Genomic DNA, 26,469 nt, shown 5'->3' on the forward strand with positions numbered 1-26,469 from the left:
TTGTACACTTGTTGTACATGTGATGTACGGGAATCACCTCTCATAATATGGGCAAGTAAATTAGGTGTAATTGTGTTTGAATCTCAATCCATCCCTAAAGGTTGTCTATTCAAACATACTTCTTTCTTCCCTAGCTTCTCTTCGGCAATAAATGTTGAATGAAAATATAAAAAATATTTGCTAATTTAGCTTAAACATTTTCCAACACAACATTCTAAGCAAATGGGCTAAATCATAATTTTATTTTATTTTTTTTAAGTAAATCATAACAAAAGTTAAAATACGGTAATGCCCATCTCTAAAATACTGTAAATACCAAATTACCACAACTTATAAAAATCACTAAATTACCTCCGTAACTCTTTCTACTTTCTAGAGGTCTCCTTAATTCATTCTTTGATTTTCAAAATCAATGGCATTCTACCAACTTGGCAACTCCCTCAGCCACCTTCTCAATTCACCCTTAGCTCCATCTATTCTTCAGAAAATAGAATCAATTTCTCTTTTGATAGGAGGTTTTGGAATAAAACGCAAAAAAATTACCCACCCTAACCAGTAACCACACAACAACCCCTTCAATACAAGCATCTTCTCTCTTGAAATTCAACCATTGTCAGTTGGATCCTTACTTCAATAATATTACCACATCTCAAACAAGATGTCACAGTCATGTACCACCCATTGTATGTAATGTGAATGCAACACATGCAATGTAAGCTTTTTCTTTGATTTTCTTTTCTTTTCTTTTTTGCTTCCATGGACGAATTAACAGGGTTTGGCCTATAACATGTATCAATCATTTCTGTACAAACAAGAAGATCCAGTAAACTCTGTGCTATACTATTAAACATGAACATGTTACACAATCTAACACTAAAGGTAGCGTTCCAACACTAATGCGCATTTTGATTTGCACGGTTGTCTTGCCCAGGGGATTCGGCAAAAACTTGTCCTTGCTCTCTCACATCTCTGAACATGGAAAGGAATGAGTTGAAGCCTTCAGAAGAGGCACCTCCTAAGATCCATAACAAAAGCGAACTGAACGAATTCATAGCCCCAGGGTTGGGACCATTATCTGCTTGCTGAAGGTTAGCTTGTCCTGGCATCTGAATTGGATTCCCTGCCCCATTTTCGCTTTCTGATTGCTCCTGAAGCCCAGCAACATCTACTCCTCCATTGGCTGGCATCACTGGGTCAGATCCAGGTCTCAAACCAGTCCCAGAGGTCAAGTCTGTGTTAACTGAACCGGGATTCCTTGTGTTCAATCTTGTGATGTGCAAAGTCGATGCAAGGATGGTTGAGGAGGTAATGTGGAAGTCTGGATGCTGCTGAAGCTGTGATCGACGGTTTTGCATAAACCTTTGTAAAGCAGGTACCTGGGACAAGTTTAGCACTGTATTAATGATCAAACATGAAGTCAAGAAAAGTAAATTCAAATTTCTATACAAACACAAAGACCATAATGGAAAAAAAATAAAAAATAAAAAACAATTCTTCAAATATGTTTCTTATATTTCCTAGCAGAAACAGAATCAAGAAGTCTACAGGTCCTATCAATAAATTGTTAAACGTAACTCATTTCAAAACAAAACGTACTTAGTCTTAAAGCCCATTTAATAAATAACCCAGACACCACCCATGCACATAAATGACTTTCTATGTGACAACGCGAGGAAGTTAAGCTCATGCAAGATCAATGACAAATGGCCAATGAAGCAGAAGAATCCATAGGCTTCAAGTAAATATGCAATAGGACATGTCTATTAACCACAAACAACCCCTGCTCATTTTTCAGTAAAGATAGAGCTGTAACCTATCGTTACATGCAGGTGAAAACAGTCAAGAAAAAAGAATAAGTTCAATAATTTTCATGAAATGCAATTCCAAGCTAGCCAATGCATAACAAAAACGAGATTTCAACAGCACATCTTTATGGAAAGAATTAATAGGGCATTTAACAAAAACAAGAAATCCATGCGGAGAAATTCTTATATTTTAGTTAGGCAGGGTGTCAATCATTCATTTTGCAGATGATACAGTTATTATGTGTGATGCGGCTCGTGATCGAATTTTGGGTCACATTCTTTTGTGTTTTGAGGATATTTCAGGCTTGGAGGTCAATATTGGAAAATCTGAATTAGTCACAGTGCAGGTACCACATCAAGAAGAGCTGGCAAACATTCTCAGCTGTAGTATCTCTTCTCTAACCTTGAAACATTTGGGACTTCTTCTGACTGCTTTTTTTTAAGTCAAAAGCTATTTGGGAAATGGTCATTAAGAAAATGGAAAAAAAGATGGCTAGTTGGATGAAGATCTACTTTTCTCAGGGTGGTCGTCTAACTATAATCGAGTGTACGTTATCTAGTTTATCTACGTACCTTTTGTCCCTTTTTCAGTTACTAGCCAGTATAGATAGGAGATTGGAATGTATGCAAAGAGGCTTTCTTTGGGATAGACTAGGAGGTGAGCCTAAGTTTCAATTGGTGAATTGGAAGACTATCTTTTCCTCGGTTCCTAGAGGGTTGAAAGTTAAAAATATCGTGTTGTTCAACAAAGCTTTATTTGGTAAATGGCTTAAAAGATTCGTGCAAGATGAGTCTTCTCTATGGAGATAGGTGATTGTTGAAAAGTATGGGATCCAAACAAGGGGTTGGTTAAGAGGAAGCTCAATGGCCTTATGGGAATTTCTCCAACTTTGTTTCCTTCAAGATCGGGGATGGATTCATTTTTTGCATGATAATTGATGCCGAGAAGCTGCTCTCAAGAATCATTCACAGAACTTTACTCGACAGTTGGCCTTGGTGTTGGGTTACTTGGATTCCTTTAGCGCTTCTATACATGGAATTTGAGTTTCTCTAGGATAGTCCAGGATTGAGAGCTGAAATCTCTTTACTGTTTACTCAATTTGTTATACTCCTCGAGAACCCATCTAGGGGAGACTAATAGTGTAAACTTAGAAAGGGTAAAAGGCTTATGAAATGCACGTCGACTTCAATATGTTTGGTGCAGGCATGCGAGACTGGGCTGGTAGCCAAAGACAATGCACCTGAGTTGTCACACCAAATGGTTGGTGGTGATGTAAGAGATATCTGCAATTCTCGGAAGAGCATGCAGAGCCAGTAGAGGTCATCTGTTGCAAGGGCCATGGCGCGATACTCAGCTTTTGTGCTGGATCTAAAAACAATATGTTGTTTCTTTGCGGACCAGGAGAGAAGATTGAGCCCTAGGAATATGCCAAAGCCGATGGTGGAGCAGCGGTCGTCTAGGATTCCGGCTCAGTTAGAGTCGCAAAACCCTGTGAGTTGGAGTTCTCCTGAGGTGTTAACTCACCACTTGTCCCAAAAGCTTAAGCTGATAGAAAGAAGTAAATTTAATCACTTAATACTTTAACACTCCCCCTTACGTGTGGGCTCAGACTTCTTTTTAATAGGTGAGGCTTAATACATGGAATATTTAATTGAAATGGGAAATAAATGACGGAGTTAGGTTCAAACTCAAGATCTTTGGCTCTGATACCATGTAAACTTGAAAAAATATTAGGGTAAAAGGCCTTAGCACTTGATGCTTAGGTTTTGATATTGATGTTGTATATATAGAGCTGTACAGGATGCCATGTATATGGCATTCTACAATTACAAAGATTTAGTCTATAATTACATAGGTTAAATATTGTAAGAGGTATCCTGTCCTAATAGGCAATATAGCTGTTGGTGTGTATTGAGAGGAATAGGAAATATGCAAGCCGTTGTAGGTTTGATATGGTGAGGATATTATGTATTCTAGTTTAGGAACTCTTCCTTTATTAACACAATTCCAATAACAACTACAACTCAAGACTCCAAATCCGCTTATGAGTCTTGTGCGGCACTACATAATCCAAAGACTATTGAATAGAGGTCTAATCCTATCCGGAGTCCTAATCTGAAGATAGAGTTCTAAGATAAATTGTATTCTAGTTATTTGAGAGCTAGAGAAGTCCTAGATCAATTATGTATAGGAGTCCTGGTATATGTTTATCTCTTGTAATACTCCTATATATATTCAATGAAAGCTCATCTATAGAGCACGGTTTAACAGCCTAAAACATTAGTTCTATCATGGTATCAGAGCCATATCACCGACTAACGTCGTGATCTATGGCTTCCGACTCCGAATCCTCTGCCACATCGGCAGCACATCCCCCACCACCCGCTCAACCCTCTGTTACTTTTTCAGTCCCAAACATGAATCATAACCTCAGCATCAAACTTACCAAAGGCAACTTCATGGCCTGGCGAACTCAGATCCTTGCATATATCAAAGGCCAAGACGCTTATGGCTTCCTTGATGGCTCTTCTCTTCCGCCTGCCCAGACGATTCCCAACCCAAGCACTGCTGCTGGAGCACCCGCCACCGTCGTCAACCCAGACTTCCTCGCCTGGAATCAACGGGATCAGATGATCCTTAGTATTTTAATTTCTACACTATCCGAGCCCTATGTCGTCCATGCAGTCGGCTCTCCCTCGGCTTCCTCTCTCTGGAACACGCTGCTCACCATGTTCGCTTCTCAGGCTCGTGCTCGGGTCATGCAAATTTACTTCCAGCTCGCAACGGTCAAGAAAGGCACCAACTCGATCACCGAATATTTTCAGACTATAAAGACGCTCAGTGATACTCTTGCTGCAGCCGGACAGCCTCTCAATGATTTTGAGAGTGTTTCTTTTCTTCTCAAAGGGCTCGGCTCCGAATATGATCCATTTGTGACTTCGGTCACAACCAGAGTCGACCCACTGTCCATTGATGAACTTTACGGCCACCTCCTTGCTCACGAAATGCGCCTGGAACAACAAATTCCGAGCATTGATGTTCCCTCACCATCTGCGAACATCACCACCCGCACGTCCAACTCTCGTGGTCGAGGTTTCCGTGGTCGTGGCGGCCGATCCTCCAACCGGGGACGTGGATCTTTCAACAACAGAGGACGCGGTTCCTATTTCTCCACGGATGCTTCCTCTTCTCGACCTATCTGCCAAATTTGTGGCAAGCCCGGACATACAGCAGTCCGTTGCTACTATCGACAGGACCAGTCTGAGTCGTCTCAACCGTCCGAGCCGTACCAGTCCTCCAATCCCCAAGGTTATTACTCCACACCTACCTTGCCAGCTGAAGAACTGTGGTATCCTGACACCGGTGCCACTCACCATCTAACTGACCATCTTCAGAATCTCAACATAGCTCAAGAAGAATATCACGGCCAGGACCAAATCCGCATAGGGGATGGAACAGGTTTGAATATTTCTCATACTGGTACTGCTTCCATTCCTTTCTCTCGTCGTAAGTTCATCTTACAGCAAATTCTTCATGTCCCCTCTATTTGTAAAAATCTACTATCTGTCAGAAAATTTGCCCTTGACAATTCCGTTTTCTTTGAATTTCACGCCTCTTATTTTTTGATCAAGGACAAACACACCGGGCTCCTCCTTCATCACGGGCACCTTAAAGATGGTCTTTATCAGTTGCTTCCGTCTTCCTCGAGTTCGTCACCTTCAATAAATCAAGCTCTTGTTGGGGAACGCACCACTCCGGTCTCTTGGCACAAGCGCTTAGGTCATCCTGCTTTTCGCATTGTCCATCGTGTCCTAGATCAGTTTAAGCTTCCTGTTATTTCCAATAAGGCTGATTCCTTTTGCTCAGCTTGTGCTCAAGCAAAGGGACATCAATTGCCATTTTCTCCCTCTATTTCTCAAGTTTGTAAGCCCTTACAATTAATCCATTCCGATGTATGGGGACCTTCCCCAACTATTTCAGTTAATGGAAATCGATATTATGTCTCGTTCATTGATGTTTTCACTAGATATACATGGGTTTTTCCTATTCAAGCAAAATCTGATGTTATGTCCACCTTTCTTATATTTCAAGTCATGGTTGAACGCCTCCTTAATCATAAAATTATAAGTGTTCAATCTGACTGGGGTGGTGAGTATCGTAACCTTCATACATATTTTCAATCTGTTGGTATTACTCATCGTCTCTCTTGTCCTCATACACATCAACAACAAGGATGTGTTGAACGTAAACACAGGCATCTTATTGATACCACCTTGGCATTACTCGCTGACAGTCATCTTCCTCAAAAATTCTGGGATGAAGCTTGTCTTACCTCATGCTATCTCATAAATCGCATGCCAACTCCAGTGTTACAAAATAAATCTCCCTTTGAAAAACTTTTTCATACAACACCCGACTACACTTTCCTCAAAATCTTCGGGTGTGCTTGCTATCCAAATCTTCGTCCCTATAATTCTCACAAATTTTCTCCTCGGTCAAAGGAGTGCGTTTTTCTCGGGTATAGTCAACATCACAAAGGTTATAAATGTCTCCATCTCGAATCCGACCGGATGTACATCTCTAGAGATGTCATCTTTCATGAAGACCGGTTTCCCTTTTCCAAGGGCTCTTCTCTACCTGAATCTTCAAGTGTCTCCCTTCCTGTTGTGCTTCCTCCATCCTTGTTTACTCCTACTTCTTCCACTATATGTCCCCCGGACACTCCTTCTATTTTATCGTCTTCTTCCCAGGCCTCCCCTGCTGTTTCCAATACCTCTTCAGCAGTTTCCAGTATGCCCTGTTCTACTTCCTCTGCAGATCAGCCTCCTGCTCGGGTACACTCTATGAGAACTAGATCAATGAACAATATTGTGCAGCCAAGACAGCTCACAGATGGCAGAATTCGATATCCAGCTCCTCAGGCCTTCATGGCAGCAGCTTCTCCTGCCAATATTGAACCAACCTGCTACTCCAATGCTGCTCCTATTCCAGAATGGCGACAAGCTATGCAAACCGAGTTCAATGCACTTCTTCAAAATCAGACCTGGTCACTTGTTCCCCCCCATCCTTCTCAAAACATTGTGGGATGCAAGTGGGTGTTTAAACTTAAAAGAAAAGCCGATGGTTCTATTGAGAGACATAAAGCTCGCCTTGTTGCAAAGGGTTTTCATCAACAGGCCGGGGTGGATTATGGAGAAACCTACAGCCCAGTGGTGAAGCCTACAACTATCCGGACAGTCCTATCTCTTGCTTATTCTGCTGGCTGGTCCATGAAACAGATTGATATCCAGAATGCGTTCCTCCATGGGCTCCTTTCGGAAGATGTTTATATGGTGCAACCACCAGGTTTTGTTCACTCTACCTTCCCTAAACATGTGTGCAAGCTTCAAAAGGCAATCTATGGCCTCAAACAGGCTCCAAGGGCCTGGTTTTCAAGACTTAGTGACAAGCTCCTTCAACTTGGTTTTGTGGGTTCTAAAGCTGACACTTCTCTTTTTATTTATCGCACCAAGACTCTTACTATGTATCTTCTTATCTACGTGGATGATATCATCATCACTGGGTCAGATCCAGCAGCCATTACCGAACTTCTACAGCTTCTTAGTGCAGATTTTGCTGTAAAAGACTTGGGCGATCTTCATTATTTTCTCGGTGTGGAGGTGACCAAGCTCAAGTCGGGTCTTCTACTTTCACAACATCGCTATATCATGGACCTCTTGAAGAAAACAAATATGCATGAAGCAAAACCGATCACCTCTCCAATGGCTTCTTCGTCAGCTCTCTCGGCTTTTACAGGTGATCCAATGGAAGATCCATCACTCTACCGTAGTACAGTTGGATCCTTACAGTATCTCTCTCTCACTCGGCCAGATCTTAGTTATGCAGTCAACCGTGTGTGCCAATTCATGCATCGGCCTCTCAAACCTCATTGGCAAGCGGTTAAAAGAATTCTTCGATACTTAAAACATACGGTTTCTCATGGTCTCCTTCTTCATCACAATTCTTCTACAAATTTACAAGCGTATTCCGATGCGGACTGGGCTGGATGTCCCGATGATCGTCGCTCTACAGGTGCCTATTGTGTATATCTCGGGTCCAATCTAATTTCTTGGAGCTCCCGCAAACAACCGACTGTTTCACGATCATCTACTGAGGCCGAATATAAAGCTGTTGCCAATACTACAGCCGAACTACTTTGGATTCGTGCACTTCTTAAAGAACTTGGAATCACTCACTCAACTGCACCAACTCTTTGGTGTGACAATATTGGAGCTACTTACATGTCGGTTAATCCGGTTTTTCATGCTCGCACGAAACATGTGGAAATTGATTTCCACTTTGTCCGTGACCGTGTGGCTGATAAATCTTTAGTTGTTCGGTTTATTCCTACTTCGGATCAGATTGCAGATGTCCTTACAAAGCCACTAGTTTCTGCCAAGTTTCTTCACTTTTGTTACAAGCTCAACGTGCGATCTCCCCCGTTGATCTTGAAGGAGGGTATTAACACAATTCCAATAACAACTACAACTCAAGACTCCAAATCCGCTTATGAGTCTTGTGCGGCACTACATAATCCAAAGACTATTGAATAAAGGTCTAATCCTATCCGGAGTCCTAATCTGAAGATAGAGTTCTAAGATAAATTGTATTCTAGTTATTTGAGAGCTAGAGAAGTCCTAGATCAATTATGTATAGGAGTCCTGGTATATGTTTATCTCTTGTAATACTCCTATATATATTCAATGAAAGCTCATCTATAGAGCACGGTTTAACAGCCTAAAACATTAGTTCTATCATCCTTGAATCACAGCTGACTGCTCTAGTGTTTGTCTGCTATCACCGAGTGAGTTTGAGGCTGTAGTGGCGACTGATGAAGGTTCGGGTAGTCTTGTATCCTTGACAGATAGAATATTGTGGACCCCAATACCAATCGCGACTATGAAGTGAAGAGCTATTATAAAACTTTACAGATGAGAGAGCCTTGTCTGTCACCCTAAAAAAGCGTTTGGAAGGTTAAGGGACCGCTCTGCATTGATGTCTTTACATGGACGGTAGCTTTGGGTAAAATATTCACTATTGATAATCTTAGAAGGCCGGGTTTTCCTCTTGTAAATTGGTATTGCCTATGCAAATAGAATGAAGAGTCTGTCAATCACCACCTCATCCACTGTGCATACACTAGTATCTGTGGCACTTGGTTCTCAACTTATTCAGAGTTTTGTAGGCTATGCCTAGCAACATCGTAAAGCTACAACATTGTTGGAAGACTCAAGGGCAGGGACGTTCCAAAGAGGCTATTTGGAAAAGTTATTCATGTGTTGTTAATGAGGAGCAGTTGGAGAGAAAGGAATCGGCGACTCTTTAAAGACTACGAAACCAACGTGCTTTACTTTAAATCCTCTATTTTAGAGATCTCTCTTTAGATTGAGTTGTAGTCTATGTTCCTAATTTCTCTTATTTTTCGAATCTTTTAGATCTTGTTAACTTTTTAGATTTAAGACTATATACTTTTCATGTAAAAGAGCTTTGCTTTTTTCTTTTAATACATTATTATTCATCAAAAATAATTTCTTGATGCTCTTGATGTTATGCGGTTTGTTTCCATGGTTAGCTGATATGTAAACACCTGTCGACTTAGTTGTGTGCATTCATATGTTTGTGCTCATGTGTGTATGTTATACGCAATGAAATTATTAAGCAAAATGAGTGCACAAGGGTGTACACAATGACCTTCTAAAACAATTTAAATGTAAGTTTATGCGCCAACGATATCTTTACCTACCTTCAAACATAGGAGGTTTTTTGCCCAAACAAACTGAAATATCTATGGGAATTTCCCCCATCTTTAAAATGATGATGAATTCTTAGAAAAACTATTTTCCCAATAGGGCATTTAGATGCACCCACCCTCCCTCGAAATCATCTGATAATATGGGGGACAATTACCAGGTTACTACCCTGGGTTTTTGCCAGTCCAACAACTTGCCTTCTGAGCATCTAATTTTGCCAATTAACTTCTATCAATTTTATTCATATGACATATAAGTCATTTCATCCAAATTTTTGTCCTCTTTCTATAGGAGTAATTCTACGTGTACAATATTACATGTTAAATTGTTTTTTTTTTTTTTTTAAATAAAAAAAAATAAAAAAAAGGACCTCATCGCTTTTCTAACAAGATTGAATTACTCATCAAAAATAAGATTTTGTGGAGAAGGCAACTAAGCTCCTGTGCCACCATCCCTCACCCAAATGGTGGGCAGGGAGGGAGGCCGATTGTTGGGGCAACCCATCATAGTTTTTTTAGAGGTAGGGGTGACCCATTGTTTCAAGGGGTGAGTGGGTCGATCCAGCTATCCCACCCCTTGAACAGAGGGGGGTGTGGGTGTTGGGGGGGGATGGGTCAACCCACTCTACCCATCCATTTGGGGACATCACCCCCACCCCCTTTACACAGCCCGCCCCACCACTCATGATTGAGGGTGGGTGGCAAAGGGGTTGGCCCCCCTTCCATCAATACTTAGATTTTTTTCCGTTGATATATGGTTTTGCACTTTTTCTTTTGTTTTTTTTTTCCCTGGAAGCTATGACCAGGCAGTCCAAACATGCAGAACTTTGTTATTGGATCTAATGTGTAAAATTGCACACATGGCATTAGTCCTGCTAAAACCAGGACTAAAGTTTGGATGATTTATGAGCAAAACTAAAGGAAGTGAATTGGAAAAATTAGAAGCCCATGAGGCAATTTGATAGGGACAAAACCCAGGGTAATAACATGGCATTTTCCCTAAAATTTAGTGTTTGGGTGCTTCTTCTCAAGCTTTGGGTGGGACAGTGGTACGGTCCTCGCCGAAGCTAGGTGGGGGAGTGGGTAAGTCTCCTCCGTCTAGCTTTCTTCGGCGAGGATTCCTCCTCCCGAGTGCTCCCTCCCCATTGAGTGGCTGCGCTTCTTCAAATCGGATGGCTTGATCCAATCTTAGGAGTGGCCAGTAGTTTTGGCATGTCTGGGGAGATTGTTGTGTGGGATCAGGGGGCTGAAGGCTGGGTTGGGGAGGAAGGAGACTCTCCTTACCCCTTGGGTATTTTTCCTCCCGACATGCCCTTGGATTGGGTGTCAGATGGTGTTGAAGATAAAGATACGTCATTCGCGTCTTGGATGCCATTGAAAAGGATTTTTATCGAGTTAATAAGGGTAAGCATCTTAAGATTAAAGGGAGGAGAGAGTTGCAGAATCTGAAGAGCTCCATCAACTACAGCAATGCTAGCGTGCCCTCTAGGAGTAGGAAAGGAAAGGCTCAGGTTTTGTATCGTTGAATGCTCCGTGTGGGTTTCAGGGGTTTTAGTGTGGGTCCTTGTGGGTTTGATTGGGCTTTTCTTTTGTTGCTTTGAATGCTCTTTGAGAGTTTTGTACTTTAGGGCCTAGGTCCCTATGGGTTTGTTTGGTGGGTTTCTTTCTTTTTTTCTTGGCTTATTTTTTTTCGCTTTCTAGCTAGATACTTTCACTTGTATACTTCCGGTGTACTTAGGGGCGTCTTACGCTTTTAATAAAATCAGTTTATTACTTATAAAAAAAAAAATTAAAAAAAAAAATAAATCTTCAAATAGTTTCATATTTTTTCCTTGTAGAAACAAAATCAAGAAGTCTCCGGGCCCAATCAATAAATTGTTAACCATAACTCAGTTCAAAACAAAATGTACTTGGTGTAAAAGCCCCTTTAACAAATAACCCAGACACCACCCATCCACATAAATGACTTCTATGGGGCAACGAAAGGAAGTTAAGCCCATGCAAACTAAATGACCAATGGCCATTGCAGCAGAAGAATTCATATATAATGGCGCTATTGAACTTGAAAAGCTTCATTAACTACGGCGATGCAAGTGCACCCTCTAGGCGTCAGAAAGACAAGGCTCACATGATGTAGTGTTGTGTGCCTTTTGTGAGTCTTGAGGTTTTAGGGTCTAGTGGGTTTGTGGGTTTCTTTTTTCTTTTTTCTTTTTTTTTAGTTGGTTTGGTAGTTCCTGTGTTTACTTCATGTATACTTAGGAGCGCCTTACACTTTGTTTACCATACATAATGGCTTCAAGTAAAGATGCAATAGGACTTGTCTATTAACCACAAACAATCCCTGCTCATTTTTCAGTAAAGATAGAGCTGTAACCTAAAGATACATGCAGTGAAAACAGGTAACAAAAAAGAATAAGTTCAATAATTTTCATGAAATGCAATTACAAGCTAGCCAATGCATAAATGTATTGAGAGGAAAAGGAAAAAATAAAAAATAAAAAGAACTTGGAGGCATACACAATAATCATTACCTCAAAACGGTTCCAAAAGTATAGAATGAGGTGCTGCATAAATGCTGCAGTAGTAGACAGAGCCAGATATGAAAAACCTGGAGAAATTATACAAGCAACATTTTAAGAGAAAAACAAGAGATTCCACCTGATACAGAAATAAGTCCAGAAAGGTAATAGGGCCATACCATAAGCATAGGAGAAGAAATAAATGTGAAAAACCAAAAAATAGAGCAAAAAGAAGCGAGGGAAGAACTTCATTGATATTGGTGTCCGGACGCTGCAAGATATATTAGAAAGCAACCCATATTAGAAAAACATACACATGAATACACCTGCACAACCATATTAGAAAAGCATGACACATGAATACACCTGCAAGCACACATACATATGGACAAGCATACACAAGACAAAACACTGAGAGAGAGGTGGTAGCGTTTGCCAGATGCAGGGGTTAATAAGTTTGAAAGATAATTGTTAAACAAGTCTCCCTCTGTTGCCCCTCTTCAGCCACAACAATCCGTGTCACAATCAATGCTCAAGTGAAAAAATAGCTCAATCATTGCATCAATGCCATTAATCTGGGCATCTTCCGCAAGAATCACAGAAATGGTTTTGTGTGAGCTAAGATATTGTTTCCATGAGTCTCAATCACAACCCAGTCCGACCACTACCCCAAATTTAGTCTTGACCGAGTGTAGGTCTGCCTTTAGGTGAACGAGATTCATTTACAACCTAACCCACACCTCCTGATATTGGTCAGACAAGGAATCCAAATAATGTTTGTAATGAATACCTAACCACAACTCTGACCCATGTATGGCCTGACCTGATCCTACCTGCCTCAATGCAAACCATAAACTTCTACGTTGAATAGAGTAAATTGTTCTTCAAAAATAGAAATCCAAAAATGCAGTTGCAGACAGGTGATTTTTTGCCTGAAAACCCACCCATCAGATAGGCCACCTTGTCCTAATAGAAGGCAACATATATGCACCATTTCACAACCAAAGACAACATACATAAGTATACTCAGTACACCAAACCTATTCATGAAGAGAGAGAGAGAGAGAGAGAGAGAGAGAGAGAGAGAGAGGACCTGATAAGGGTAAAGAGTTCACTCAGCCAAACAAGAATCAGGACCATGAAAGCCAGCAGCTGATCATCATAAAATTCGAACAGAAAAAATAGGATACCAATCATAATCTGCAAAACCCAATTTAGAACTCTATCAGCCAACAACCTACAGAAATTGAAGTAGTTACGTGGAAGAAGACAATCGAAATAATTTATAAAAATTTGAGAATGGCTTTGTAGAATCAATGCTTACCGGTACAAAGACAAGCGATTCAATTACATGCACAAAGATCAACTGAAATGTTGGAAGCCGATGTCGGGCATGGTGTTGAAGCTGCACTGCAATAAATTGACAGAAGGGAAATTTTAAGGGAGGGCACAGGCATGAGGATTGTGGCACCCTAATAATTTGCCACCTCAATCCGTGTACCCATTGGATTCGCCCATCAAGAAATCGAAAAGGAAGAGGAAACAATTGAAACCCTCTGGTGAGATATGTGATGACAAAAAAAAGAAAAGAGGTTATCAAACCTGTAAACTTCAGCATCCGGGTCTGTGTCTCTCTTAGCGTAAATGAAACTGACATTGTGGTAGTAAAGAACACAAACAGCGACATCATAAGCACACCACATTTTGTCACAAGGTAGTCTGCAGGGAAACCAGATGAATGCCACAAGTTGAACACAATTTACATCCGGAATTTCAGGGAAGAAAAAGAAGAAGAAAGAATTGTCCAATTCATGTCCCCAATATTTATTCAAAAGCAAAAGATTGGTAATGAGAATATTACAGCTGGACCACACATAGGAGCATTCTTCATTGGTATCGTAAGCAGAACAAAATTCTATAGAAGGGATTCTAGATATGAAACTCTACAAGTCTATTCACAAGGAACCTTCCATCTTCCTGGATGTTGCAACCTCAATGTAAGAAAACAGTGCATGAATGCAGATAGAAGGCGCAAGTCAACAAACCTCCAAATCTTGCAGGACCTTCTGGGGGTTCTTGTGCATAACTAAGATTATAAAACTCTTTTGTTTGATAATTATAAAGATAACCTGCAATGAAGTACCAAAAGATGCTTAGACAAAATACGACCATAAACTAAATCAAACCAACCATACAAAAAACCCTATTACTGGCTCTATCCACGATTCATATTATTGGCACTGTGATATGATAATTCAACACAGATGGATCATGTCCAACCGACCATCAAAAGGTTGATTCTAGAGTTAGCATTGATTTCCTTCAGAATATGCAATTCAAAAAAAAGAAAAATGCTACACTTCAGCCGCATGTAACTAAAGACATTTAGAAGGAAATAAAACGGCTAACACGGGTGAACGGATTTATAGAACTGCTAAAACCATACACAAGTTCAGTTAAATACAAAAGGTCACTTAACATAAGCATTATGATTTGCACATGTGCAATGTGGACGTAGAAAGAAAGATAAAACAACCAGATATTGATTCACTGAGACACGTTATTCATAAACAAATGGGACTGAAAATATTGCCTTAATAAAATCATACAGCAATGGAAAGTTGCTTTTTGTACCACAACAAGAGGATCATAGACTGGATCATAATGTGACATTTTTTTTAATAAGTAATCCAAATACCATTAAAAGCGTAAGACACCCCCAGGTACACAGGAAGTATACAAGACAAAACACCTAGCTAGAAGGAAAAGCATAATGTGCAACAGATTGACATCTGTTTATACATGTCAATGCAATAATGACAAAACAATAATTAAATAGGAAAGAGAATAACAAGAATATCTAACAGTGCAAGAGTGGTAAATCTCTTGCAATACATACAGAGAAGAAAATTTAACATATAAACATGTAATGTGATCTATCCAAAGAATCGGATTCTACCTTGACCAGGAGAAGTCAATAAACTATTCATCAAAATAGTATCATATCCGACAATTCTGTTTATGAGGAGTTGCTGCCACCTGGTAATAAGAAAATATCCATTTAGTTACATTCTAGTACACAGCTCCTATACGCATACGCATATAACTATAACTCAAATTATAAAGTACAACACAGTTTGACAAAAATGTTAAAAATTGGATGAAGTTTAACCAAAATGATGATGCAAATGCCAGTGTTAAGGTTTTAATTGTCTTAACCAAGCACAAATCTAGTTATAAACCTCGTATTATGCCTAGAAGAATGCTAGGACATTATCTTCCAAAAAAAAAAGGCATTGACACAATTCTTTTCAGTGAGTCTAGCTTGTCAACAAACAAATAAACTCTCAACCACAGATGTTCTTAATCTGTACTCAAGGTTTTGAACTACAGACACTTGGATTCCACAAAAAGTTAAATTAAATCTTTCTTTTTGATAAGTACCACAAAGATTAAAATTTCAAAATAGACTTCCCAACAAGAATTAAAAATTCGGACTTAGCAAAGAAAATTATTGAGAAAATAGGTTCTTCAGAAAAATTGTCACTTCCAAGCTCAATTCAAACTACCCCGACAATGGTTAAGTTATGTTTGGAAGATATAACCTGTTTCCAAAACAGGAATGCCGAGCTGATATGCTAATGTTAACAGTACGAATATTATGGCGAGACTTAGCTCCTTCAGGTAGCAAGAAATATCCCTGTAGGACAAACACCATTAGAACATTGGAAATAATAGAGTAAATGCAGAAATACGGAATCAGAGTATATGCAGAAAAATTTCATGAATTGCAAGGAGGAACAAACAAATAAGGTGAACAATTACCTTTTCCATAGTGTATATATAAGTTGGTTCAAAGGCTTTGATTCTCTTCTCAAGCCATTGCACTGAAACAGATGCAAAAACCATTATCAGAAAACAAGAAATATATAGTACAACTAGGCAAATTAGAAGAACAGGGGAAACTATTCTGGTCAGCTCATGAATTCTTCCATCCTAATGAGATAATTGCCCGACTTTTTTTTTTTTTACCAGATTGTCAAAGGTCTATAAAAGCGACAGTTTAAGATACATGTACACACACACACACACATTTGTGTGCGTGTGCGTGTGTTTATATGTTAAGAATGATGACTATTTTACCAAATAGCACTAACAAAGTCTTTCGTTGACTAATTTAGCCTTTCCTAATGACTTTCTGATAATGACTAAAACAATTCAAATTTTCTAAAATTAAAGATAACCACTCATGTTTTGTCCTAATTCCCCATATTGATTAATTAAGGGGGAAAACCTTTCATTGAGTTAAGGGGGAAAACCTTTCATTGAGTTCTTCCAACTTCTTATAACGAATACACAATATGAAGACATTCTACAATACTACAAACTAATGCTCCGTTTGTTTCGACGTAAAATGGTTTCCGTCGTAAAATGGTTTCAGGGAAGTCATTTTTCAATAAACCATTTTCCGTCGAAAGCATTTTCCGGTGTTTGGCGCGTACGGAAAATCGCAAATATTTTTTTATATTTTTATTCAATCATATTAAGTTATAAAAATCAATTTTTATTTACAACATAAAAATATTAATGTAAAATAATATAAAAATCATCGATGACGAGATTTCGTCACTGACCGACTAGATTCTAACTATTTTCACCTGATTCCGACTAATATAACTAGAATTTGAGATAAAGGCCGGAATCCGGACAGTTTCGTCGAAATATGGGATAGCCGGATTCCGGCGAAAGTGGCCGGATTCCGGCAGTTTCGCCGGATTCCGGCCATCTGGCCGGATCTGGCCAGAGAGGCCGGATCCCGGCAGGCTGGCCGGATCTGGCCAGATCCGTCCGGCCAGCTGGCCGTTCTGGCCAGAGCCGGCCGGGATCCGGCCTCCCTGGCCAGGGCCGGCCGGGATCCGGCCTCCCTGGCCATGGCCGGCCGGGAACCGGCCTCCCTGGCCAGGGCCGGCCGGAATCCGGCTCTCTGGCCAGATCCGGCTGGTCTGGCCGGAATCCGGCCTTTCTGGCCAGATCCGGTCAGATGGCCGGAATCCGGCTGGTCTGGCCAGATCCGGCCAGATGGCCGGATTCCGGTCAGATTGGTCGCCGGAATCTGGCTGACCGGATTCCGGCGAAGGTGGCCGGATTCCGTCGCTAGATTCCGGCGACATTAACGGATGTTGGATTCCGATACCGGCAATATTTCGATGGTAGTCGGTTGCTAGAACGTGAAGGTCGACTGTGCCGTTTAAAATAGATCGGCTGCGTCTGGTGTCTTCGGAAAATGATTTACGCTTTTAAAAAGCGTAAATCATTTTCCGAAATTTACTAAGCATTTTTGGTCAAACAGAAATCATTTTCCGGTTGACTATTATTTTCGCCCCTACCAAACACCGGAAAATGCCGAAATCATTTTCCAGAAATCATTTTACGCCGAAACAAACGGAGCATAAGAGGAAATAGAATGTAATATGTTGTACAAGAGCTAACACACTTCAAAATACAGTGATAATATTGCCAACCCCTCACACATTAGAGTCAATCAAGCTTTTCAAAAGCCTTATGCCTCAGAAGACTAAAACTCAGATGCCAATGTTAGAGTAGGCAACTCATCTGCGTAAACGGGGAATATATGGGTATCCTTGAGGGAATTCTAAAAATACGAAAGAAAAAAAAATTAAAAAAATTAAAAATTAAAAAAAAAAATAAACAAAAAAGAAGCTCATGGCCTTATTTCTACCGGTTGCCTGAACACCAAAGATAATGGCTTATCTCAGCACACAAAATTCACAAATGCCAGACACTAAGGAGCATAACATATGTATAAATAATAAAATTAGTTTTGAAGCAAAGAATAATTGTTCATTTTCACTCTTGCAACAAAAACTTTGCGTACTATAAGCCACGTTCTAGTCAAATCCTCAATCAAATGAGTAACTAATTTTTCTCTTGTATATTCCTTGTGTGCTTGATTGTACTTTGCTTTTTTTTAATGATATTTCTCTTACTTATCAAAAACTAATTTTGAAGTATGGCCCCACTATTTTTTTAACAACACACCTGTCCCCACTGAAAGAAACCCCTAAGCCCCTATCTCTTTCTTACCAAGCGTGTCATCATGCTCTCTTAGATGGCAAATAAAAACGAACACATTCTATCTTATCTCACTGTATACTGTATCAGATATGTATCAGATATAAAAACGATTGATATTTTCATGTATTTATGCTTCCTAGAAGAAACCTAAGAGGATCTCAATAAGAAGAAGAAAAAAAATGTGTAGCAAAGATAAATTTTTTTTTTTTTTTTTTTAAGTAAGAGAAAATTCATTAAAACGCAAAAAGAGATCAAGTACACAGGTAGTATACAAGAACGGCCACTAAGAAGAAGAAGAAAACAATACAAGAAAATCATTAAAACTAATCACTAAGGGGGCAAGGAACACAGCCGTCCAAGAGTACAAAGAATAAAATAAAAAAGAAATGAGCTCCTTAATGGTTCTTTCTTTGTCTTCGAACTGTCTATCGTTGCGTTCCCTCCACAAGCACCATATAAGTAAACAAGGAACCATCTTCCACACAACCGCACTCCGTGTGAAAAGACAAATAAATAAGTACCCAATATGCCAAATTAAATGCTATCATCTCTCTACTATGTACATCAGTGGCCAAAACAGCGCCTTCGACCCCATGGCTAACCCTTTTAACTTATGGATACCTATATTTTTGATGATGGGGAAACCCCTCAAAGCAGGGTCACTTTATGTACCCACCCATAAAGGATAAACTCCAGACCCATGTAACACACTCCCACCACACGAAACAGATAAATCTGGCTTTCACCAGGGGTGTGGCCACAAGGAGTTTTTTGCATTCAAGGGGATTTGAACCTTATTCTGGTGGTTAAGTTAAAATAAAAATGATTAAATTCATCTCTTCCTATCAGCTTATACATTTAGTACAAGTGATGATTTAACATGGTATCAAAGCAGAGGTCCTGAGTTCGAATCACGTCTCCTTCATTCGCCTCCCATTTCAATTAAAATATCCCATGTGTTGGCCTCACCTATTAAGGGAGAGTTTGAACTCATAGGTGAGGGAGGGTGTTAGAATATAAATGTTAAATTCTATCTCTTCCTATCAGCTTAAGCTTTTGGGATAAGTGGTGATTCAACAGGTTATTCCACCAAAGTCCAAGGCATTCACCACTTGAGCCAACCCCTTGAGGTTAACTTATGGATACCTATCAAATACATATCCAAACGTATCCTGAAGTATCCATATCAAATACATATAAATTAAGAATACCCTTGACATTTCCCTGTCGTGCTTTTAGGAAGAAGAAAACCTCAATAAGAAGAACAAGACATTACGGAAAATATACATAAACAAGCACCTGACATCCAAAATTGAATGCAATCATCTCTCTTACCATAGACACCAAATGGCCAAGACAGGACCTTTATTCCAAAAACTAACTCTTCTCATAAGTTAGCTTTATTTTTCTTCTGCATTTCTTGCCCTTTCTTTTTCCTTTTCCTTTCTTTACCTAAGCATCCGCTACACAAAATTGAATGCAATCATCTCCTCACCATGGACATCAATGACCCAGGCAACACCATTAGGCCCAGAGCTAATCCATCATAGATTTATTTTATTTTTCCTCCGCATTTCTTCTCTATCATTTCCCCCCATTTTCTCCACAAATAATATTGTTGAAATCAGGGAAGAAGAAAAAATCTGGCTCATAGAGATGGATCATTTCTGGGTTCAATGCCAGATCTGGAATTTAATCAAATCATTTCTGGCTAATAGACATAAACAATGGATTCATGCAATAGTGTGAATTTTTTTTGATGTGTACCTACATTATATATTTTACTTCAATCATCAGCTGATACTTGATTATATAATACAAAGAGGGAAAAATAAAAATAAATAAATAAACGGAGCCCTAAAAAATTATAGGTTGGAGTGATCGACCGGTATTGAGAGCATGAAAGAGATGACCTATTTTCGAAGTGGTTCAATACCTCCTCAATGCTTACCAATAAAATTATCGAAGACAATAACATATGACCCCCCCCCCCCCTCTTTAAAAAGAAAGAAAAAAGCCACTCGATTTTTTATTATTATTTTATTTTAATCTCCAAACCGCCTGACAATTGGTTGGGCCCCACTAAATTAATCAGGTCTGGGTCAGTAATAGAACCCAATAAACCTTGTTGTATAATATATTCACTGTGCTCATCTTAGTGAGCTTTGATTGATATATATAGCATTTACAATATATAAGATTAACTACAACTCTTTTTTTTTTTTTTGATAAGTAATTTCAAATTCAATAAAAAGCGCAGAGGGGCGCAACCCTAATATACGGGAAGTATACAAGAGTGCCCCTAAACGGGAGGAACAGCTAATAAATTTAAAGTCTACAAAAGTAGAAACACCTAGGTGGCAAAGACGGGACGCTATCCAAAGATATAGCGTGTTAAGCACACGCTTCCTTAACAGTACCATTACAGTCTCGACATCTTCAAAAAGCCTCGCATTCCGCTCCCACCAAATGCTCCACAAAACACAAAGAGGAACTAATCGCCAAACTTTTTTAGCTAGGCCATGCCCAAAAAACGCACCCCATGTAGTCAACAATTCCAGCACTGTTTGTGGCATGACCCACTCAACTCCAAATAAAGAAAACATAAAGCTCCAAAGCTCACGGGCAGTGTCGCAATGAAGTAACAGATGGTCAATAGACTCCCCCTTCTTTTTACACATACACCACTCAATAACCACAATATTCCTCTTTCGCAGATTGTCATGGGTCAATATTTTTCCTAAAGCTGCAGACCATACAAAGAACGCCACCCTTGTCGGAGCCTTAGCACACCATATATTCTTCCACGGGAATGATGGGCCTTCTTTCCTACTAAGCACTTCATAATATGACCTTACTTCAAAATAGCCCCTTGTAGAGAGGTTCCAAACTAACTTGTCACCCTCTCCTCTACCTCTTCTATGTCTTCATATTGAAGTATAACTCTTCCTCCTCTATACATTGAGTTGGAGTTAGATTACAATGTCTTCCTATCTCTACCTCTTCGTGCCCTTATCTCTTATCTCTTTATCACTAGACTCGAGTATAAGATGAGAGGTGTCTTGAGTGATTGAGTCCTTTGATGATAAGTCATGTGCGTTAATAGTCAGTATGTGTATTCAGCACATAATGCCACAAGGTTAATGATAATTATTCACCTGACCCATTTATGACCCACCCCAAGCCGCTCTTTCCAGTAAACAATGCAGCTAGCAGAAACAATAAGAATGACCTGACTAGGAAGATGACCAAAATACACTCATTTCATGGATTTTCTCCCTTTTATATTTTGCCAAGATTTGACAAGAAACCTAGAAGCTGAAATTAGATTGAGTACCAAAATAGTAAACTAGCATTCTAGAATTACATACTCTAGGTCAGCAAGTGTGACAAGAGGACTCAAATCAAGCCAAGTGAGGACAAAAGCAATTCTAAGAGATGAAAATTCTTCATCACTTGACCTAAGTGATTTCAATTTATTCATAACCACTACAGCTCCGCAACGGTAGTGAACAAGCAGAACTAAAAAGATTGTCACTTACCTGCATATGAATTAAGCCGGTCCAAATGAAGTATATGCAACCACTTGGGAATGTCAATATTTAAATGTATACCTGCAAGATTCTGCAATTAAAAAGTCAAATTCAGCAAAGAGAGTCTAGGTCTTGATACAAGAAATCAAGTAATGACCAAATATGGTACAGACTCTAGGCTTCTCCATATATGCCATTTAGAGATTAAAATATTTTCAGAATACATGGATGGAAAAACAAGTGAGAGAGATAGAGGTGGGGCGAGAGAGAGTAATTGCGAAAGAAATGCATCAAATACTGAAGGCACCAAAGAGTCCTGCTTGCTGATAATAAGAAAAATTATCACACTCCAAGGATAGAGTCTGCAGAGAACAATAAAGAGCATGCATTGAAAATCAATAAAGACAAGAATTAAGAAAAAAAAAAACTTCAAATAAATAATTTAATAAGATAACATAATAGACATGAGCACAACTTCTAACCCGATCATACAACCACCCCCCTCCCTCCCTCTTCCCAACCCTCCAAATATTAACACACAATTTTCTTTTCTTTTGCCAAGGTAGATACTTATATGTAGAGATATTAAATTTGCCAGAACAAGAAATCAAGGGGAGACTTAGGCTCATGCCACAGGCATCTGCATGAACAAATTCTAGCCCCATGTCTTCTTCCAGTATCAGCAATAAATAACTAAAATTGAGCTGAAAAAGATATAAAAACAATAATGTAACATATATATTCACAGAATAAAAAAGGCATCAAAATGATAGTATCATTAAGTTCCAGAATCAATAGTATCTACAAAGCACCCAGGCAGATAACTGTAACAAAACACATGCTCATGTTTCAAAAGGAAACCCATAATCACAAGAACGAACAGGAAATGCAAGGCAATAAAGTGCCAATCAAGACTGAAGGGGATTTAACATTGCAACAAGTAAAGCAAGCAGAAATCAGAATTACACTAGCTACTTCCATAATTTGGTAATTAAAAATGAGGCTATTGTATTGAATACTATGTCTAGCTCAATACAAGAACATTTTCTAGATTTACTCACCCACAATTTCCAGAAACTTCTAGCAACCTGAATTGCATGTCTCCAAATGAATAGTAGACGCTTGTACCACTTTTTGCCGAAGTGAAATATTGCTGCTTTAAATGTCTCTCTGGCAGAGACAGGGAAACTACTACGTCGCTCCTCTTTATCAAGTTTGGTGACTGCATCATCTACTGTTGGCCTAGGGCTTTGACTGCTCACTGAAGGCTCTGCTTGCTGCTCAAGAAGTTCATTGTCAGTCTTCCAGAACTTCCATGCTGGTTTGTCCCTTCTAGCACCAGAACCAATCCAATTTAGCCAAAACTTTGCAGCCATAAATGTCAATCCATCTCCATCCACATTTGCAACTTCTAATTTCTCTGTCACAGTTTTCATATCAGGGACGTCTATTGCATTTGATTCAGACTCATTCTGCGACCACAACCCTGCACTAGTTATCTACACCAAAGGTCACAATTGTTACTAAAATATGACAGTTTGACTAACTTAAGAAAAAAAACCAATAGCATATGTCACATGAGTAGTGAATCTCACAATTACGTCTCCATAGATCTCAGGAAACAAAAAAAAAAAAAAAAAAGTGATAGATAAAGTTTCAGAGTACAAATTATGAGCGACCAAAAACAAAACTGAATATGAGAGTAGCCCAGAAATCTGGCCAGGATACAACAATATCCAATTAATATGCATTGTACTCAACTTGTAATTAATTGGTAATAACAAAGCCCCATAAAGGGAAAAAAAAAAAATTAATAAATTATGGACATAGAACTTTCTGAACCAAATCAGAGCTACATAAATGCCAAAGCAAACAAATTGGCATGCCATGCTGAAAAAGTTACACCATAATCTTTTCCCTATTTCCCTCAACAACAAAAAGGGAATAGAATTACTAAAGCTATGATGCCTAAGGACATGTTGCCAGACCCTGTTGGATGGAGAAAGTATATGATCTGGTAGCCAGACAAGGCACGGCAGAAAGGGTGAAAATGACAGGATGCAATTGCAGGATAACGAAAATAAAATTTTGAATTCAGTATTCAGCTGTCAATCTGTGAAATCCCCAAGCCCAAAGGAACCCAACACGATGATGTTAAGCCCACTTAGCAACTTGCCGCAGGGGAGTAATTGCAAAAACATACAAACAGAGCTAATGTATCAGAAGTACTAGACAATATATTACCTTAATTTGGATCAGCTGGGCTTCTGTTATTTCAACTCCAGAGAGCTCACTTGAACAGCCAGGCTTCAAATGAAAAAAAAAAAAAAAAAAACAGATTTTAGTTAGAGCATTATGGCATAAACCTAGATGCCTCAATTTGGTAAACACGCAAAAATAAACAAAGGGATGTGATGTTTGGAATTTTGGAATCAGCAAGGGCAACTAGTACTACTTATGGCAAACACAATAAGGAAACCACAATGATATAGTCCATAGAAACCTATCTTCTTCATTTCTACCCATGGAAACCAAAATGATCATCTAAAAACTAGAGAACCAAACCCTCGTAGACAAAATACCTGACAGTAGTTTATTCCAAATTAAAAAATTAACCATGAATTGAAAATTGACAAGAAAGCAATTGCTGGATTGAAAGTCAAAAGCCCTAAGAACAATGGAATTAAAACATAAATCGAATTTGTGAATCGTTTAGCATGTCCAAACGACGTACCTGCTGAACGTAATTGGCGTGCATAACAACGAGAATAGAGAACAAGGTGATGGCGACGAAAAGGTAAAAGTACTCCAAAGCAGCTCTCACTTTGGGCCTCAGCATCTGCGAGAACCTCTCTTGAACGCGTATGAACGTCTGCTCCGGATCCATCCCTCTCTCTCTCTCTCTCTATCTATCTCCGCGATGAAACGAGGGAAAACAGGGAATTTTCCCGAGAAAGTGAGAATTTGCAGAGCTCTTACTCTGAGTTTCTGACAGGTCGTTGCGAGTAGAGGTATCAAGCATTAAAAAGTTAGGCCTAAATACAATTTAGCCCCACACTACCCGTCATATTTCATATAGGCCCTCGAAGTATCAAAGCTTAAATTTTAGCCCTCAAACTATCAAAATCTGTGAAAAAAGTCCTTTTTTAAAAAATTGTCCATAAGACCCCTGTCACGAGTCATTTTTCAATTAAAAATTTTAAAAACAAATTAACAAAATTAAAAAAAAAAAAATTGAACAAATTAAAAAATTAGAAAAAAAATTAAAAACTAAAAAGAACTACAATTTTCTTTTTTCTTTTTTATTTTTAAAAAAACTATTGCGATCGATCGGAGGATGTACTGTTTCTTTTCAGCATCGTTGTTGAGCATGATGCACCCCTGTAGTTCGGCAAACTCGTCATCACCTCTTCAAACGCGGACATGGCTAATTTGCTATCCTTCGATGTCTATAATATTGATCTTTTAAAGGCTATGAACGATTCCAATCTGAATTTTGTTTTGTTACAAATGACGAGCAAGTGTTGTGGAAGACCTCGATGGATTTTTTTTTAATTTTTTTTTATCATTTTTATTTTTTTTAATTGAAAAATGACACGTGGTAGGGGTACCCCACAGGTACCTATGGTTAGGCTTTGCATCAAATTGCCGCTTTGGTTTCAAAGTGTCACATGTGATACCTATTGTTAATAAAAAAAAAAAACATAATTGGTACTTCCGTCTGGCTTTTGTCCTCTTTTTTTTAACAGTTGTCCACGTTACTCCCCTTAAAATGCAAACACATATCTCTCCTTCCATGTATTTAATCCAACCTCAAATTACCATCCCATGTGGCTCACGTATCACAGGTGATATTTAAGGTTTCAATGTCACGCAAGACGAATAAATTATTAAAAAATTACTTTTTTTAAAAGAAAAAATAGAAAAAAAAATAAAAAAAATAAAAAAAATTGGAGTGGTCAACCACCTTCAATATTTTAGTCGGCGGATCAATTTTTTGCCTCTCAGGACGTGGAAAAGTGTTCTTTTTTCTTAAAATAAAAAAATAAAGACAAAAGCACATTTCATTTAATTAAGTTGTGATCAATTTACTGCTTTGTCAGAGTAGAAAACCCGCACACCATTAATCTGCCTATATAGTCTGTAGTTTGAGATATGTACCTTGTCACAACCATCACATTTCCCAACTGTTGCTACGCCATCATCCAACTAAGAGATTCGAGCGTATCTTCCAAGCCATGTTGATAAGACGAGATTTTAAGTGGTGTATTGTGGACCGCTAGACTCGAAGTGTGGGGAACAATTGTACCACATGTTGCCTTATTATGTGTTACGCAGGTCCACGAGTTCCTAATCAATGACTCTCAGGCTGATTGGATTTAGCGCGCACACGCACGCCCGTGTATACACATCGAATTATACCGAGTTTATATGAGTATGTGTCATTTAACTAACAAGTATAGTTTGGTTTCATGTTCACGAACGGGTTCATTTACTAATCGAGTCGAACACAAATCAAGTTTAGTCGAGTCGATCCCCAGTGAATTTACAAGTAACTCAACTCGTTTACACTCCTACAACCATAAAGTCATTGACTATGGCAGCAGCCATAGCAAAGGATTGTTAATGCTGGCATAATCTTATTTGGTGCAAAGGAGAATTTAGAGTAGGCTTAATGTTCGGGACTAATTGCTTGCCCAAAGCATAATCCAAACTAACAAATGTA

General features: G+C 39.0%; 1 protein-coding gene across 1 annotated transcript; it reads right to left on the bottom strand.

The window, feature by feature from the left end:
* Nucleotides 1–574: 574 nt before the first annotated feature.
* Nucleotides 575–24,752, bottom strand: LOC133881546 (membralin-like protein At1g60995). The gene is made up of 14 exons (XM_062320493.1): nucleotides 24,478–24,752; nucleotides 23,988–24,050; nucleotides 22,805–23,242; nucleotides 21,753–21,834; nucleotides 15,940–16,001; nucleotides 15,720–15,814; nucleotides 15,074–15,153; nucleotides 14,160–14,243; nucleotides 13,717–13,833; nucleotides 13,439–13,524; nucleotides 13,208–13,314; nucleotides 12,294–12,385; nucleotides 12,127–12,203; nucleotides 575–1,376 (listed from the first exon to the last, which is right to left on the bottom strand). Exons 1-14 carry the CDS (start codon nucleotides 24,628–24,630, stop codon nucleotides 894–896), a joined length of 2,019 nt encoding a protein of 672 aa, XP_062176477.1. The 5' UTR covers nucleotides 24,631–24,752; the 3' UTR covers nucleotides 575–893.
* Nucleotides 24,753–26,469: the final 1,717 nt, after the last annotated feature.

Source organism: Alnus glutinosa, chromosome 11, assembly GCF_958979055.1.
Source record: "Alnus glutinosa chromosome 11, dhAlnGlut1.1, whole genome shotgun sequence".
NCBI classification, from domain to species: domain Eukaryota; kingdom Viridiplantae; phylum Streptophyta; class Magnoliopsida; order Fagales; family Betulaceae; genus Alnus; species Alnus glutinosa.

Coding starts and splice junctions, on each gene's coding strand:
- LOC133881546 (XM_062320493.1), bottom strand. CDS start 24,630: ATGGATCCGGAGCAGACGTTCATACGCGTTCAAGAGAGGTTCTCGCAG. Junction 15,815..15,939: donor ATATATACACTATGGAAAAG/GTAATTGTTCAC, acceptor TTTGTCCTACAG/GGATATTTCTTGCTACCTGA. Junction 12,386..13,207: donor GAACTCTTTACCCTTATCAG/GTCCTCTCTCTC, acceptor TATATCTTGCAG/CGTCCGGACACCAATATCAA.